This window comes from Brachypodium distachyon, chromosome 1 (assembly GCF_000005505.3).
Source record: "Brachypodium distachyon strain Bd21 chromosome 1, Brachypodium_distachyon_v3.0, whole genome shotgun sequence".
Lineage (NCBI taxonomy): Eukaryota > Viridiplantae > Streptophyta > Magnoliopsida > Poales > Poaceae > Brachypodium > Brachypodium distachyon.
The window spans coordinates 53,393,709-53,408,286 of NC_016131.3; the positions used below are offsets into that span (position 1 = coordinate 53,393,709).

General features: G+C 42.0%; 1 protein-coding gene across 3 annotated transcripts; it reads left to right on the forward strand.

Annotated features, from left to right (window-relative positions):
* Positions 1-6,968: 6,968 nt before the first annotated feature.
* LOC100821136 lies at positions 6,969-14,149 on the forward strand. 3 transcript variants are annotated; one of them, XM_024457020.1, is made up of 8 exons: positions 6,969-7,216; positions 7,341-7,400; positions 8,908-10,908; positions 11,009-11,066; positions 11,224-11,372; positions 11,648-11,734; positions 13,111-13,239; positions 13,423-13,563. In XM_024457020.1, the coding sequence occupies exons 1-8, from the start codon at positions 7,148-7,150 to the stop codon at positions 13,423-13,425; spliced, it is 2,556 nt and encodes an 851-aa protein (XP_024312788.1). In that variant the 5' UTR covers positions 6,969-7,147; the 3' UTR covers positions 13,426-13,563. The 3 variants fall into 3 exon arrangements, with proteins under 3 accessions (XP_024312788.1, XP_010228255.1, XP_003557442.1); XM_010229953.3 differs by lacking the exon at positions 13,423-13,563 and adding an exon at positions 13,692-14,149 and having other exon boundaries at positions 6,970-7,216; XM_003557394.4 differs by lacking the exons at positions 7,341-7,400; positions 13,423-13,563 and adding an exon at positions 13,692-14,149 and having other exon boundaries at positions 6,971-7,216.
* The last annotated feature ends 429 nt before the right edge of the window (positions 14,150-14,578 follow it).

Consider the following 14,578-nt stretch of genomic DNA (forward strand, 5'->3'; position numbering starts at 1 on the left):
ACCGATGACCTACGTACGACAGACATGTGAAACGATTTTCTTTGCCACTTTTACTGCCTTGCCATTTCAGTCAAACTTGAAGAGTTTTGGGTCACTACTATACTACCGATCATGTAGTTGAAATATTCTACTCGCATGATATTAAAAAGCTAGAGGTTTCAAAAAGCTAAGTAGGTTTTATGGCCGGTGGTTAGGGAAGAATTCACCATGGACATGTCTGTCACCTACAACGCCGTCATCAAACCGTACTTTCAACAATATTCTGTCTTTGTAAAAGTGAGCAAAGAGTCTTCGTGGTAATTAAACATAAATATAGTGTGGATGTAGATAAACATCCTTTTCAAAGAAGTCAAGATGAAATAGCATTCCTCTTGAAAAAAGTTGTCCGGCTACCAATCCCGATTTGTTGGAACAAGACTAGTTTGGTCTTGCTTACATGCACGCATATATCCTTTAGACAATTAAAGTGGCGAGAATATTGTACATTGAACTTTTGCCTCAAGCTAGATAATTAAGCCAAAACAGACCCTGTGAAGTCTTAGTTTGAGGTTCCTATGATATACTCCAAGCTGATTTGAAAAGAAGTTGCATTCATTAACCCATGCGGAATTATGCTGAGTAAATCAGATAAATGTGTGCAACTTGTGCTGATAGTCTGAATTGGAGCATATCCTAAGCTAATGCATGCTAGCTATCTGATGCAATTTGCATCCGGGCACACAAAGAGAGCTATAGCTATAGCTAGTGCAATGCACAAAAAGGTGAAAAGCCTCTTATCCAGAAAAAACAAAAGGTAAAAAGCCTCGTCGATCACCACCACTGCATGACACAGTGCACGGCACATGCAAGTGTCATCAGGATTCAGATACAGCACATGCAGCCTAGCTGAGCCATGCATGGGGGAATTAAACCAAGCATAGCATAGACAATGAATTTACATGCATCATATGTGCCCAAGCTACTTGGATCTGTTTCATTTGCTCTGGTTTGCCAGACTTGCACACATGTATACACACAGTACACTTGGGGGAGCATGATACATTTGCATCGAATGAGGGGCACCCCATCACATGGCAAGCATAAATGTCATTGGCAGGGAGGGTAGAGCCGTCGATTGATTGGCGGTACAGAATGTGGCTAAACTTATGCAAGTTTGTTAGATACTTAGATAGGGTCAACGAACGACACTCTCCAACTCTATTTCCCCTTTCTCAACACAAAAGGAAATGACGGGAAGAAGAACAGAGTTTCCTGCAAAACGCTCGCTGGACAGGTATTGACTATAAACAAAAGTAGTACCGGGGTTTTTACGCCAGGAATTCTCGTCGGCAGACCTAATAATCAACACTATATACCTTCGAGCATCTCACATTTTGCAGTAGTACAGCTTTTGATTTTCGTTCGTGCAAAGCACCGGCCACAAGAGAAAAAAAAAAAGCTGAAACCTTTTGTTGCTGTAAAAAGAGGTAGGGGATCCGTCCACGAAGTCTCCCCCATTCCCACTCCGCAGACGCATCTCCGTGGACTTGGCGGTTCGGTGGAAAGCGAGTCCACTGGACCACGTGCACTAATCAGACTTGCAGGGAGAGCAGGGCCAAGGAAAAAGCGGCAAAAAGAAGAAAGAAAGGCAGAGAGAGACCAGAGCAGGGCAGTGGGTCGTGGTAGGGTCCGGGAGCAACTGAGGAGGAGTCACGGCACGGGCACGTACCTGTACGGAGGGTTCGGTGGGCGGCGAGATTTGATGCCGCCCTTTGGAAGCGGGGACGTTCCGTACCATGGGACTACGGAACTGCACGGAAGAAAGAGAGAAAAGAAAAGCCGGATGCTCGGGAAGGGGAATAAATTCGCTGTCTCATCATGGTGTCGGTGATTCTTTTTCGTGAAACGACCATGCTGGCATGGCACTCCAAGTCCAAGGTGGCAGTAGTTGTTTGGTACGAATTTATGTGTGCCAACGTATACGTTGATATTCTATGATCAGCGTACGTATTTCTCTTATTTATGATGTGTTTCATTTTTTTAATTATATTAGTAATTTGTTTGGAGCATGTGTTTTCTTACCGTACGGGAGGACTTCTTAAAGTATGTGGATATTTAAAGCTGTCTTCAAAGCAGGGGAAGTGGCAACGTGACGCCACTTGCATCTATAGTGAAGCACTTATTATTAATAAAAACCTTATCTCTACCTCAAGTGAGGTCCGTGCGATGCAAGAAGAAGAAACCCAACATGCAGCCATACGGTTTACACCTTTGATCCGTTTCCCCTTTTTCATGCCTAAAAAATGCACCAAGACAATCGCACCCTCACGACTGGCACTCATTTTCCAGCACCAATAGATCCTCCCAGTGGGTGGAAGCACACGGCACACAAAGGGGATGAGATCACTCCTCCCCACCAAGAAAAAAATGTGCAAAAGAAGAAGAAAAGGCCAGAAAAGAAAAAGGCTCCCAGAGCAACAAGCTTCCTAACTTCTAGTACTAGCTTAGCATTAGCAAAGCAGAGCAGAGCCAGGAATGTGACATGTTTGAAGTGTCCAAGTCCAACCAAAAGCAACACAACAGGTGGACGGATGGCCAAACCGGACCTGATCAGAAGCCGGCAAGCAAAGTTGGACAGGAAAATCTATCTTTCTCGTACGGAGGATCTTCCTCTCCCTATCAGACTATCAAAGTCGACATCCTTCGTACTGTTCCGTTGTTTGATTGTTCTCCGTGCCATTGGGCTGCTATTTCAATTCAGCTGAGCAGGAGGTACATACCGTACCCTATGTACGGCAGAGACATGGCACAGTATCTACCTCCTTGTGCCCTTGCAGCAGCATATGCATGGGCTTAATTTCGCCTTGGTGCAGGGATCAAGCTTCTGGCCGGGTGACCCAACAGCGTTCAACACCTACCAAATTCTTAAGTCCCGCAGGTCAACAATATTCCTACTTCTATTTCCTTTTAGAATCGATTTCTACTTATATACTATTCCAGGGTGATTTACATTGTGGAGAGCACCACATGCGTTTGATGGCCACGTTGAGCTAAGCTCGATCGGGTAGGATATGTACAGTAGTATAGGATACTGATGGATCGAGTCTATACTTAATTAAGGGGGTTGATGGTCCTTTAAAGGCTAATTAATAAAGAATTAAGTAAGGCGTTGATAGTGTTAATTAAACCGCGCGACAGGGAGTACCCCATTTGATTCAAGCACCTGTACGTACGGACCTTGCCAGGTGACGGGGATTTCGAGTAGGTGAGCAAAATCTCTGTGTTTAATTTAACGGAGCAGATTAAGCTGGCAGGGCCAGCGTGTGGCTCTCTACGCACGGATGCGACGCGCTCTACGTGTCTCGGTGTCTGCCTCTTTCGACAAATATTTGGCCGGTGAGAGAAAACGATTGGGGTCGTGTGGACTATAGTTAATGCAAGCAACATTCTAGAAAAAACAGTTAATGCAAGCCGCATGATAAAGAAACATGAGCAAATCTGTGTATTTTGAGACAAGAGTTTTTCATTATATACTGTACAAGACTAGGAGTACTCTTTTTTTCTGCGATAAATATACAAGAGTAAAGAGTATACTACTTGTAGCTCATCAGGATTGATGCTTTGATCCTCTCTGATCAAAATTGCAGATCACATCACCGTGATTCAGTACATCAATGTCGTTGATCAGTTCGTATTCATCGTTTTACTAGGACGATTGGAACCAGAATCCTGACGCGATCCCGAGCCGTCTCTTCCTGTCGCCCCGTACGCGCTGCAGCTTTCAGCGATTTAAGTCGCACGAGATCAGAAGTCGTTCCGCGTTGGGGTTGATCGGATGGGACGGGACGTCCTGTTCGCCCAAAAGAGATCTGATCCTCGTCTTTCCCCCGACAGATGTCTTCGCATGAGCAGTGATCGCGAGGACACGTAGACATCCGGCGGCCGGGTGGGGCTGTCCTAAAAGTCCTACACCTACTACCGAGCTGTAGCGATCTCGTACACCGGTCACCAGTGTTCGTGGCGGCGACTATTTTTCAGTGAGATCTGAGCTGTTTTTCTGGTTGTTTGACAGGAAACTAAGCTGTTTGTTAGTGGAGTACTTCGTGTGTTGAGAGAAAGAGAGAGGGAGAGAGAGGATTTATGACAAAATCAGATCCTGTCTACCGGATCTTAACATAATACTACATGTCGTTATGAGCATCCCCGTTAGTTTCAACTCAAGCGTAATCAAAAGGCTGACAAGGTAAAGTTTGGCCAAGATTTTATTTTGGCATGCTTTAGCAAAAAATAGCCAGTGAGCACTGCGCAGCTTGAATATCATATGCAAACATACCGAAGACCGATCTTCTAGCCGATTTAGACGCACCAAACATATGCGACGTCACTTAGGATTCCATTCCAGATAATGCCATATGCCGCATGAAACATTGCAGCATTGGTCCCTCATATCACAGCCCATACGAAGGCCTTGTCGCTAGCTAATCGGAGCTTCTTCTAGACGGGCCATGACCCAAGAAACCTCGGGCCTGGAATCACCAAATTCACAGCCCATACTAAGGCCCTGTAGTATTTCTGTCTTCTTCTTTTTTATAAAGGAAATACATCCGACCTCTGCACAAAATTAAAAAGGTGGCAAACAACAAGTTTTTTTTAAAGCAGGCTATTTTTTTTGATGCCGAAACAAAACTAATAATTACGAATGTGTTGTTCCCAGGTATAAGTTCTGACGAGAGTTTCCCGCCTATCTTTTTTTAAAAATAAATTATAAAAAATCTTTATTACTAAAACCAACCGGATTAGTGAAACCTCTTGTTTACTATCGGCTAAGCACATTTCTGACAACATGGCCCACCGGTCAAGCCAACATGATGTCGATCATGGCAGTCCGTTCTTCCTCCTAGCACTCTCTCTCTGTTCCCGTCGCAAGCGGCGAGGCTGCAGCGTCCGGGGAGCAACGGCACGAGTGGAGGCGCGCGGCGAGCGGGGAGCGGCGCGCGGGCGAGCGGCGGGCAGCAGGGCGAGCGCAGAACAGCAGCACGTGATGGCGCGCGGAAGGCAGCAGCGCGCGACGGCGCGCGGGCGAGCGAAGGGCAGAGCGGCGGGCAGCAGCGCGCGACGGCGCGGGGGCGAGCGGCGGCGCACGGGCGGCGGCCTATGGCTCGAGTCGCAATCGTTGGCCGCGGTGTTCTCCGCCGTCGAGGCCCTCTCCACCGCCACGGCGACCGCGGTGGCCTCTATGAAGACGGCTACGGCGTCTTCGTCGTACATGGCGCTCGTCAAGAGGAGCAACAAGGCTGCGGCCTTGGCGGCCCTCCCCATCGAAGAGGAGCCTGTGCCCTCGGTACATCTCGCCGTGACTATAGCCCTGCTCCTCGATCCGTTCTTTCTTTCAAAGAGAGCAGGTGCCTCGCCGCCGACTGAGGTTGAGGTTGTGCCCTTTTTCTTCTTTCTCTCGTCTCTCTGTTGGGAGAAATCTTCCACGTCACTGCGCCAACCCGATAGGTGGGTCCGACTTGTCAGTTTCGGGCTTAGACGCTAGCAAGCGGGCAGTTAAGTTAATTCGGTGGGTTTTAGTAACTAAAACGTATACTGGTACCATGTGAAACCTTAACCTGTAATGCGGTGATTTTTTGTAATTTACTTTTTGTTAAGAAAAATTGGCCTCTTTTTGGCACAGCCAGTATGGGCCCTCTATGATTTTTTCGGAGTGAACCAGATACGAAGACTTCTAGATGAAGTTCTCTTCAGAGTAGACATGGCAATGTGTGGTTGCTTTGCCAACCAGCTTCGTTATATAGTTGATAGATTGTTGGTGCAATTGTGGGTGTCAGAATAATCGATTTTTTCCGGTGTAAGTACACATAATTTTTGTCAGGAAATTTATCGATTAATTTGTGATCTATGCAAAAACACAAATATGTTGGTCGCGAAAAGGAAATTGTATATTTATTTGAAATCTATGTATTTTTTGTGTAGCTTAAAATCAACAATATTTCGCAATGAAAATTTATAGCCACCTGATATACTCTCATATGTACATGTATATTTTTTTTCATCAAAAACTGTGGTTTTTGGTAGAAAATAAAATAACGGTGCTCCTTGGCACCCAGGTGCCAAATATGATTTTCGCGGTAGACGAGGTTATTATACATCTCGCCATCATGTCTACATGAGTATGGCTTCCGCTGTTCCGCACGTGAGCCCAACCTTTCAATTTTGCCCTCGGTGCTCAGGAATAGTCAATGTGAAAAACTTAAGTAAAAAAGTTCAAAAATCTAATGATATTGTGTTTTGTAGCAATTCACTCTTTATATATAAAAAAGTAAAGTACATAGTTTTGATTGGCCAGGGAGCCACTTAATGTATGGGCAATGCTAGGCGTCTGTCCGTGGATCCTAGCCCCCAATCCGCCACCTTATGGTTCTTGAATCTCCTTAAAAACTCTGGATCTCGTCCGTTCAATCATGGCAACATCAAAATACTGTTGAATTATTAGGAATTTTTTTATGAAAATTGGAAAATCATGGCATAAATAATAATGGAGCAACGCATAGGCGGTGATGAGGTTGTGGCGGTGGACGGCGATCCCGGCAGGGTGGCCAGTGCTGTTGCAAGGCAAGGTGCGACGAGGTAGACACGATTGATACAATTGATGCGTGGCCCCGACAAACAATGATTAGATAATTTTCCCAAATGTATGGCAAAAATTATAGTGAAAGAGTTACTTTCTCGTATCCATATTAATCGTCTCAAATTTGCCCAAATATGAATGTATTTTTGCCTAAAAAACGTGTAGATACATGTAATATTTCGACAACTAATATGGATCGGAGGAAGTAAATCAAACTCTGGTATGTTTTTTTTTACTGTCGTATGTTAGTTCTACTCTACTAAAAAAAATATGTGTCGAGAAATAATGGGTACTCCTTTGGAGAAAAGAGAGTAAACTTTGTTTTTTAGGTACTCCGTAGCAAAGAAAATAAGAAAATAAACTTTGCTTGCAAACATTCCCCACCCTCCGTCTCTAGGAAAGGAAACAGCACATCTCTTCCCAAATCGCCATTGGCACCTCCTCCGCACGGCCACTCCTCGATTCCCTTCTCTCTCTCACACACACATACGGCCGCACTTCCCAGCCACTGAATCGGCGGCGGGCGAACGGAGCTTCATGGGTGTCCTCTCGGCCGGGGCGAGCTGGGACGCCAAGGACGACTTGCTGCTCAAGAACGCCGTCGAGGTAACCGCAATTGAAGTTGAACCCAGCCCAAGCTTCCCTTTCCTTGATCGGATCGTGCCGGTGTGCTCTTACCGAATCTTCCCTCTCTCGCCGTGGCGCGTAATTCGCTGTTTCTCGTCCCCAGATGCTGGTTCTCGTACGCCGGTGGGTTGGTCCGTTGCGCGTGTGGTTGCATATTTTGGAGGTTGAGAGCCTCCAGCCATTTAATTGATTTCTGTAGCTTTTTTGTGGTCTGCCGTAGTTGGAACTCGGAATCTTTCCGGTGGTTGGTTGATAATTTTCTACAGTTCAGTTTGATTCCCTCGATTGGGTGTGCTGTGTGCAGGCTGCAGCTGTTAAGCACCCTGTTAATCTTGGATATGGTGCGTGAAGAGAGGCAGCTACTTTTATCAGATGCGGCAGATGTGCAAAACAGCAAAAGTGTTAAGGATGTCAACGATATGCAATACAACTATACAAGGGAAAATTAGTCTAGGTGGCGAATAAATTTGATTAAACCGCTCTGTTGGTCATTACAACGGTTGGTTGATGTTTCGATGCTCGTTAGTGAGCGAGCTACGGGGAGCCGGGCAGGCCAATGCTGGCAATTGCAATGCTATGTGTAGCTATACCCAGACTTTTGTTTGCACAGATTGAATCAGATGGTAATCAATTAACATGCAGTTAAGTAGTAGGATGTGAATTCGGATGATTTAATTGTACCTTAGAGATGCAGAAGCATTGGTTCCAGGATCTATTGAAGAATAGTGGTATGATTTGGTCCTATTGGCTAATTAATGGCTGGATTGCTCGACTTGTATGATCTTATGCGCCTGTTTGTTTCTCTTGAGGCTACTATTCTTGTTAACCATAGTAGCATTTTGGAGGACAGTTCAGTGGATAGATTTACCTGCAAAATTGATTGTTCAGTTGAAGCAACATATCATGTTACCTTGATTCCCCAAAGCCTAAGAAGTTCAGTTTGTAAACATTTCTGTAGTAACACTAATGATATGTATGTTACTAAATCTACTAGTCAAAACTGTTCTCTGACATTAAATTCCACTGCATCAAAGAAGATGATGGTTATATGGGAGTATTCCCTTACTAGCACTCCTGTGTCCATATTTTCTACGAGCAATTTATTCTTATGTATGACATGGGCAAATCATTTCAAATCCAGAAAGATGTCTGGAAGTTACTTTTGGCAACCCTTTCTTTCTTTTCTTGTTTTTTTAATCTATAAATAGTGAACTTAATGTCACAGCTAATTGGACACTACTAGGGTCACTGCCAGTAAACCATTTACCCCATCCCCAGATTGTATGTGATTTGACAATTGTAGCTGTCGGCATGGCAAATATTGAATGCCACACGTTGTGGCGTTACTGGTGCTTGTCACAGTACTGACTTTGGGTAATTCTAGGAGTCTCCTTTGGAATAATTTATTCAATTGATCTGTCAGGTGTAGAGATTCAACGCCACATCTAGCAGAATTGGTTGTGAAACCCTAGTGCCTTCATGCATGTCAGAATTGGTGATGTTACAACTTACGACTCATGATTAAGTGGCCAAAACTATATGATATATCACATGTCTTGCAACATGATAACAATTTTCTTATTATGGTGATGTTTTCCCCCATACGTGAATACGCGAGTACCAGCCTTTTTGTATCCTGCTAACTTTGTCTACTCTTCTTATTCTCATAGGCTGGTGCGTCGTTGGAATCCTTGGCTAAAGGAGCTGTATGCTTTTCCTGCAAATTCACTCTTCAAGAATTGCAGGATCGTTGGCGCTCGTTGCTATATGACTCAGTGACCTCAGCACAGGCATCTGCTCGCATAGTTGAGTTTGAGACGGAGCTTTCAACTTCCAGTCCTGGCAAAACAGTTAAACTTTTCAACTCAAAGGGAAAAGGTTTATCACTGCGCAAACGGAAAATAGATAGTGTAAAGCTTCAGTATTATTCAAGGAGAAAGAGAGTTTGCCATGAACCATGTTTGCCTGCAAATTTTGGTTATGCTGTTGCACCCTGTTCATGTATTCCAGTTGGTAGCAGTTGTGTATGTGGTGGAGTACTTAAACCTTCAGAAGGCAATGATTTGGTTCATAGAATTGATTCTGCAGGAACTTTTGTAAATAGCTATCAACATATAGAAGAAAGCTATGGCAGGGAACAAGATGTACATCACAAAGATAATCAAAATTATGTATTCCATCCAAATCATGCTAGTGCTTCTGGGAGCATATTAATAGATGGAAACATCAATGATGAAAGCCTGCATGGCTGTTCTGATGTAGGTCAGCTGTATATATGTGACAACATGGAAAAGAATCCTCGGTCAAGCGAAAGGAAAATTGCCCCTCTAAAAGGACTCTCTGATCTCCAGGATTACGCACACTCCCAGCAACCACTTTTTGGTGATCACTGTGGAAATGGATCGACAGGATCGAAGATTCTTCTAGATACTGATCAAGATGGAGTAGAACAGAACAAGGGAAGATTGCAATACTCAGGCTTGTTCAAAGCGAGTAGGCAACAGTTGTGTTCGAGGTCACCTAGCATACATACTTGGAGTAAGTTTGAAGGTTCTAATTCACCTGACATGCAGATATATGTGCATAAAAAGGAACAAGAACATATTACCTTTTTTTGTGACAAGAAAATGGAAGTAACTAGCAGTGACACCTTCGCATGTCTAGTGAACATTAATAATGGAATATCTAATTCTGGTTTAGACAATGCATCAATATCAGGAAGTGATTCCATGCATGACCGTTCAGTGAGTTGCAGTCTGAGCCAAGACTTTGAGCTCCTCAATGGCAAGAAAATTCCTGATTCTGCTCTTGATACAAATCACGAAGAATGCAGCGATCTTCACACTGAAGTTGTTACAGAAGACATCTCCAGAGTGCACCTTCCGGACCTCTCCGATTCTAATGTAAGAAATACATGTGATAGTCACATAGACCCAATCCATAAGAAACATAGCAAGACTGATGTTTATGGAACCGACATGGTACCTACCTCATCACAAGTGCCTCATCCTGGTTGTAGTATTGAGTGCAGATTGAACACCGAAGATTCTGAAATTCCTTGCAATGATGATGCGTTGATGCCTGGCCAGCCTCCTTTAGAATTCATCTCTACCTGCGATCAGAAGTCCCAACATAGCACGTGTTTGGTTTCCACTGAACCCGCTCCTTCAAAAAATGTTATTGATTCCAATCATACCGACTCAGTGGTAGATGTCCAACCTTCATCAACAGCAATGAAGATGGTAACATCCACCTTTGAACAAAAGGAAAATATGGTGGCTTCAAATGAAGCATATATCATAGGAAGTAGGCCACCTGTCATACTTGGTGTTGGTACTGATAATGCAATTATGTGCATGCCAACTTTCCTCTCGGCTGCTGAATTTAGTAAAGAAACAACCTGTGGTTTAGTGCAACATGAATGTGTTGGTAACTTTCGGAATCTGACTTTGCATATGCCAAATCAAGTGTCCGCTCAAAAGAATTCCAAGTTTCTTGCTGATAAGCCAGACATGGGCTGTGAGACTGCTATCCAAAACTCTCTCTCGTCACATGCACTGCTAGATATAAAATTTCAAAATCCAATTGCAACCATGTCCAGTTCAGACCAAGCGGAAGGAGGATCTGACATTGAGAATAGTGTTCCAAACTATTTTGACATAGAAGCTTTGGTATGTACTTCCTCTGTCTCAGGGAGTATTTCTTTTCTTAGTTGAGTTTACAAGGCTTTGTTTTCCTTCGTACCTCTTGACATTTGAACATCTACTGCAGATACTTGATCAAGATCTAATTCCATGGGATGAAGAATCTGATTTCGTCCAACCTGAAGGTAAATATTTTGCAGATAGATGATCTTTCAAGTTTATTTTGGTTGTTCACAAAAAGAATATGTAGATTCTGTTTCAAGATTTTCTTCATTGTTGTGATTACTATGTGCTAAATGGATACTAAATTAAGTTCTTTCATCTGTATAATTTGTACAAAAGTTTCAAGGTTTCAGCACCTTGAAAGCAGGAAGAAGTTGATAAGATTAGAGCAAGGCGCTCGTTCTTATATGAACAGGTCTATCATGTCCCAAGGTGCTTTTGCAATTATTTATGGCCGATATCTGAAGTACTACATAAAGGATCCTGAGGTAAGCTGAGGCACTATTTTATTAAATCTTCATTACATATTAGTGGATCTAATTCAAGAAACCATTGATATATTCCTGTCAAGATATATCAATTAATTTTGCTCTGAATAAAATAAAATAAAATATCACTTGTACTGTTATATATTCAGTTATGTTGACTAGCAAGACAATAACTCAAGCTAAGATTTTCATTTATAGTTGATATGTCTTAAAACATGATTCTTCAATGCGTTGAGGCCATATTTGGATTCTTACTTAGTCTGACACTAACACAGGTAACTCTTGGGAGAGAAACAGAAGAGGTACATGTGGACATTGATCTGGCAAAAGAAGGGAATGCAAATAAAATATCCCGTCGACAGGTACTTTCTCTCTTTCTATTTTAAAGTTAAAACATGCCAAATAACCTTGAATTGATGGAAACTATGAGGAGGTTCTGCTGATAAACACCATTATTTTCAGCTATATATTGTGATTTGTGAATCACCCCAAATCATGCATAACAAACCGCTTGCTATTGACTATTTGAACTATTGCTATGTCGTTATGTGCAACAATCCTAATTATATTAATATGAAAAAAATGAGAGTCTTTGCTTTGGTGATAGAAGACTCCACATCTGTTGATTTGGATTTTATGTGTAAATTGTAAGACAAATTTGTTGACATGGATGTCCAGTTTATAGAGCATGGAATTAGATGCGCCCATCTTGCAAGTTTATGGACCTGTGGTGCAATTTACTCTTTTCTTCTACATGTCTCGATTCAGTCCATTCCCTGCCACACATTTCTGGACCGACGGTTCTTGTTAGTTTCATTCTTGTCACTATTAGGTCTGCTTTTGGGACAAAAACGTTCCAATATTAGAGCATTCCAGATCTTAAAAATCAAAATACATTATTAAATCAATAAACTAATTGGTATGGAACGGACCAGCCATTCCGGCTACCGGAATGTAATCGACAATTATCAGTCTGATGCCTTTAATGTCACACTGTAATCTGATATAACGTAGTAATATGTTTATGCCACTACATATTAGAAAAATCCTAGTCAAGCTAGGTATATTGCAAATATAGTGCATTATGGGCCAAATAGGCAAATACTTCATCTAGCGCCATTTGGGGCTGACAAGACAGGTTGCTGTTGAAGCTTGCTCATTTTCATCTTAACTCAGGCCTGCGGTTTGATTTCAAGTAAACCTTGTACCGGATAGAACCTCGTTGGCATGTACCGGAAAATCAGACAGTTCCCAGTGGGATACTCCTGGATGGTTTGAGTTACAAATTTCGATGTGCAGACTGAATTTAAAATCTGTTTCTGCCTAGGTTTTCTTATTCCAGCCCCAGTTTGAATCCAAAATTTTGGCTGAAAAATATGGGACTAATAATAATACAGGAACTGTGTCACCTTTTTTCTGCACTGGACTTCTTTTCTATATCTTCCACTATTTTGACCCACCTTTTGTTCTTAACACACCAAAAGCTGTTTGTTTAGTTAGTTCAGTTTGAGTTAGGAAATATCACTTGAAATATTGAAAAATCCCAAAGGAAAAAGTTTTGCTGAGCATCACTGATACTGATTTCTTTTGAAAGCTAGTATTTCAGGCAACACCACTCAACAAAATGATAATGTATTATTTGTGAAAATTTTCCACCACCCAAAGAAAGATAATTTCGATTCTAAGTCTGCTTTGTCATCTTTGCATTGATTAATCCATTCTGTATTGTGGTGTACAGGCAGTTATCAAGATGGACGCAGGTGGATCCTTCCACATAAAGAACATTGGAAGATATCCAATCTTTGTTAATGGCAAAGAAGTACCATGTAATAAGCGGATCAACTTAATTTCTGATGCATTACTTGAGGTATTCCCTTTTTATCATATAAATTTTATCTTCTATATGACTTCATCAATTGGCGGTGAAAGACAGTATTTCATTCAATATTCCTGTTCTTTCAAGTTCAGCTGTCCTAATTCTATTTGTGATATCTATTTGTAAAACCAGTAGCTATTGACCCTTTGATTATTTGTATGCAACTTTTCCTAGTAAAATGTACTGGAAAACTGAAGCATCCAGACCTGCTGGTTGAAGAGTCTATGACTCATGATTGACATAAAGCAATCAGAAGAAATCTCATGGGTAACTGTAATACTAATTATATCATTTGTTAAAAACAACAGTTAGATCTGGGTAATGACGACTAGTTATATTTTGACTTGGGTTGTTTTGAATTGATTACTCACACCAATTTAATTCACTGTACAAGTTTCATGTAGTATTTGCAGTCTTCCGGTGACCTGTAATTTCTCCTGCAGATAAGGGGCATGAAATTCATTTTTCATGTCGATCCGGATGCTGTAAGGCAACACATCATTCTCGCTAGTAGAGGAAGCTCTGAAGGCAAGAAGTCAGCATTTGATTGGGACCAAAACCCATGACTTAAGGACTTGAGGTTATGAGCAAAGTTCACATGGATGATGTTGATCACTAATTTATACTCCCTCGGATAGAACACCACCATCTTTCTTGGCTTCATCCTTTATATCTATATTCCATGCCTCTCCCAAGTTAATAGGTTCATATCTTGTTCTTCAGATGTGGAGTAAAGTATAGTGCCACAATTCTCTGTATATCCAGACCAGTTTCTTCTGAGTAAGCTCTTTATCTGACAGAAGGTGATGTAACCCCGTTGCTTAATGTTTTTTCATGCTCAGGAATGAGTGTCATGTCTTGTGGATTCCTACAGGAATTTCGCAAATTTGTTGTTTGGATACCCTAGAGTAATTTTGCAGGAAATTCTTGATTGGAGAGAAGAGAGGAGAGAAGACCATCTTTCTTTTTTTTAGGAGAGAAAGACTCGTCTTCTTGCCTTGAACTTATCAATCCCTTTGATTGTAGGAAGGGATTGTCTAGGGTGCAGATGACTGAAAAAAAATGTCAGGTTTCAGTCACTTTTGGTGCCCCAGCTAAAGTGCAAATTTCAAAAAAAGAAATGCAAATATCAGTAAATTTCGCTTGTTTCAATCGCTTCTATGTCTGCCGTGGAAGTGAAATTGCAAAAAAAATATAGTTGTGAAAAAAATGCAATCGCCCAAAAAAAGGTATGCTGTTGCAATAAATACAAAATAAAATAAATACAGAATGACTGAAATACCATTGGACAAGAAATTAGTTGCACCTGTAGCATTATTAGATACCTTGC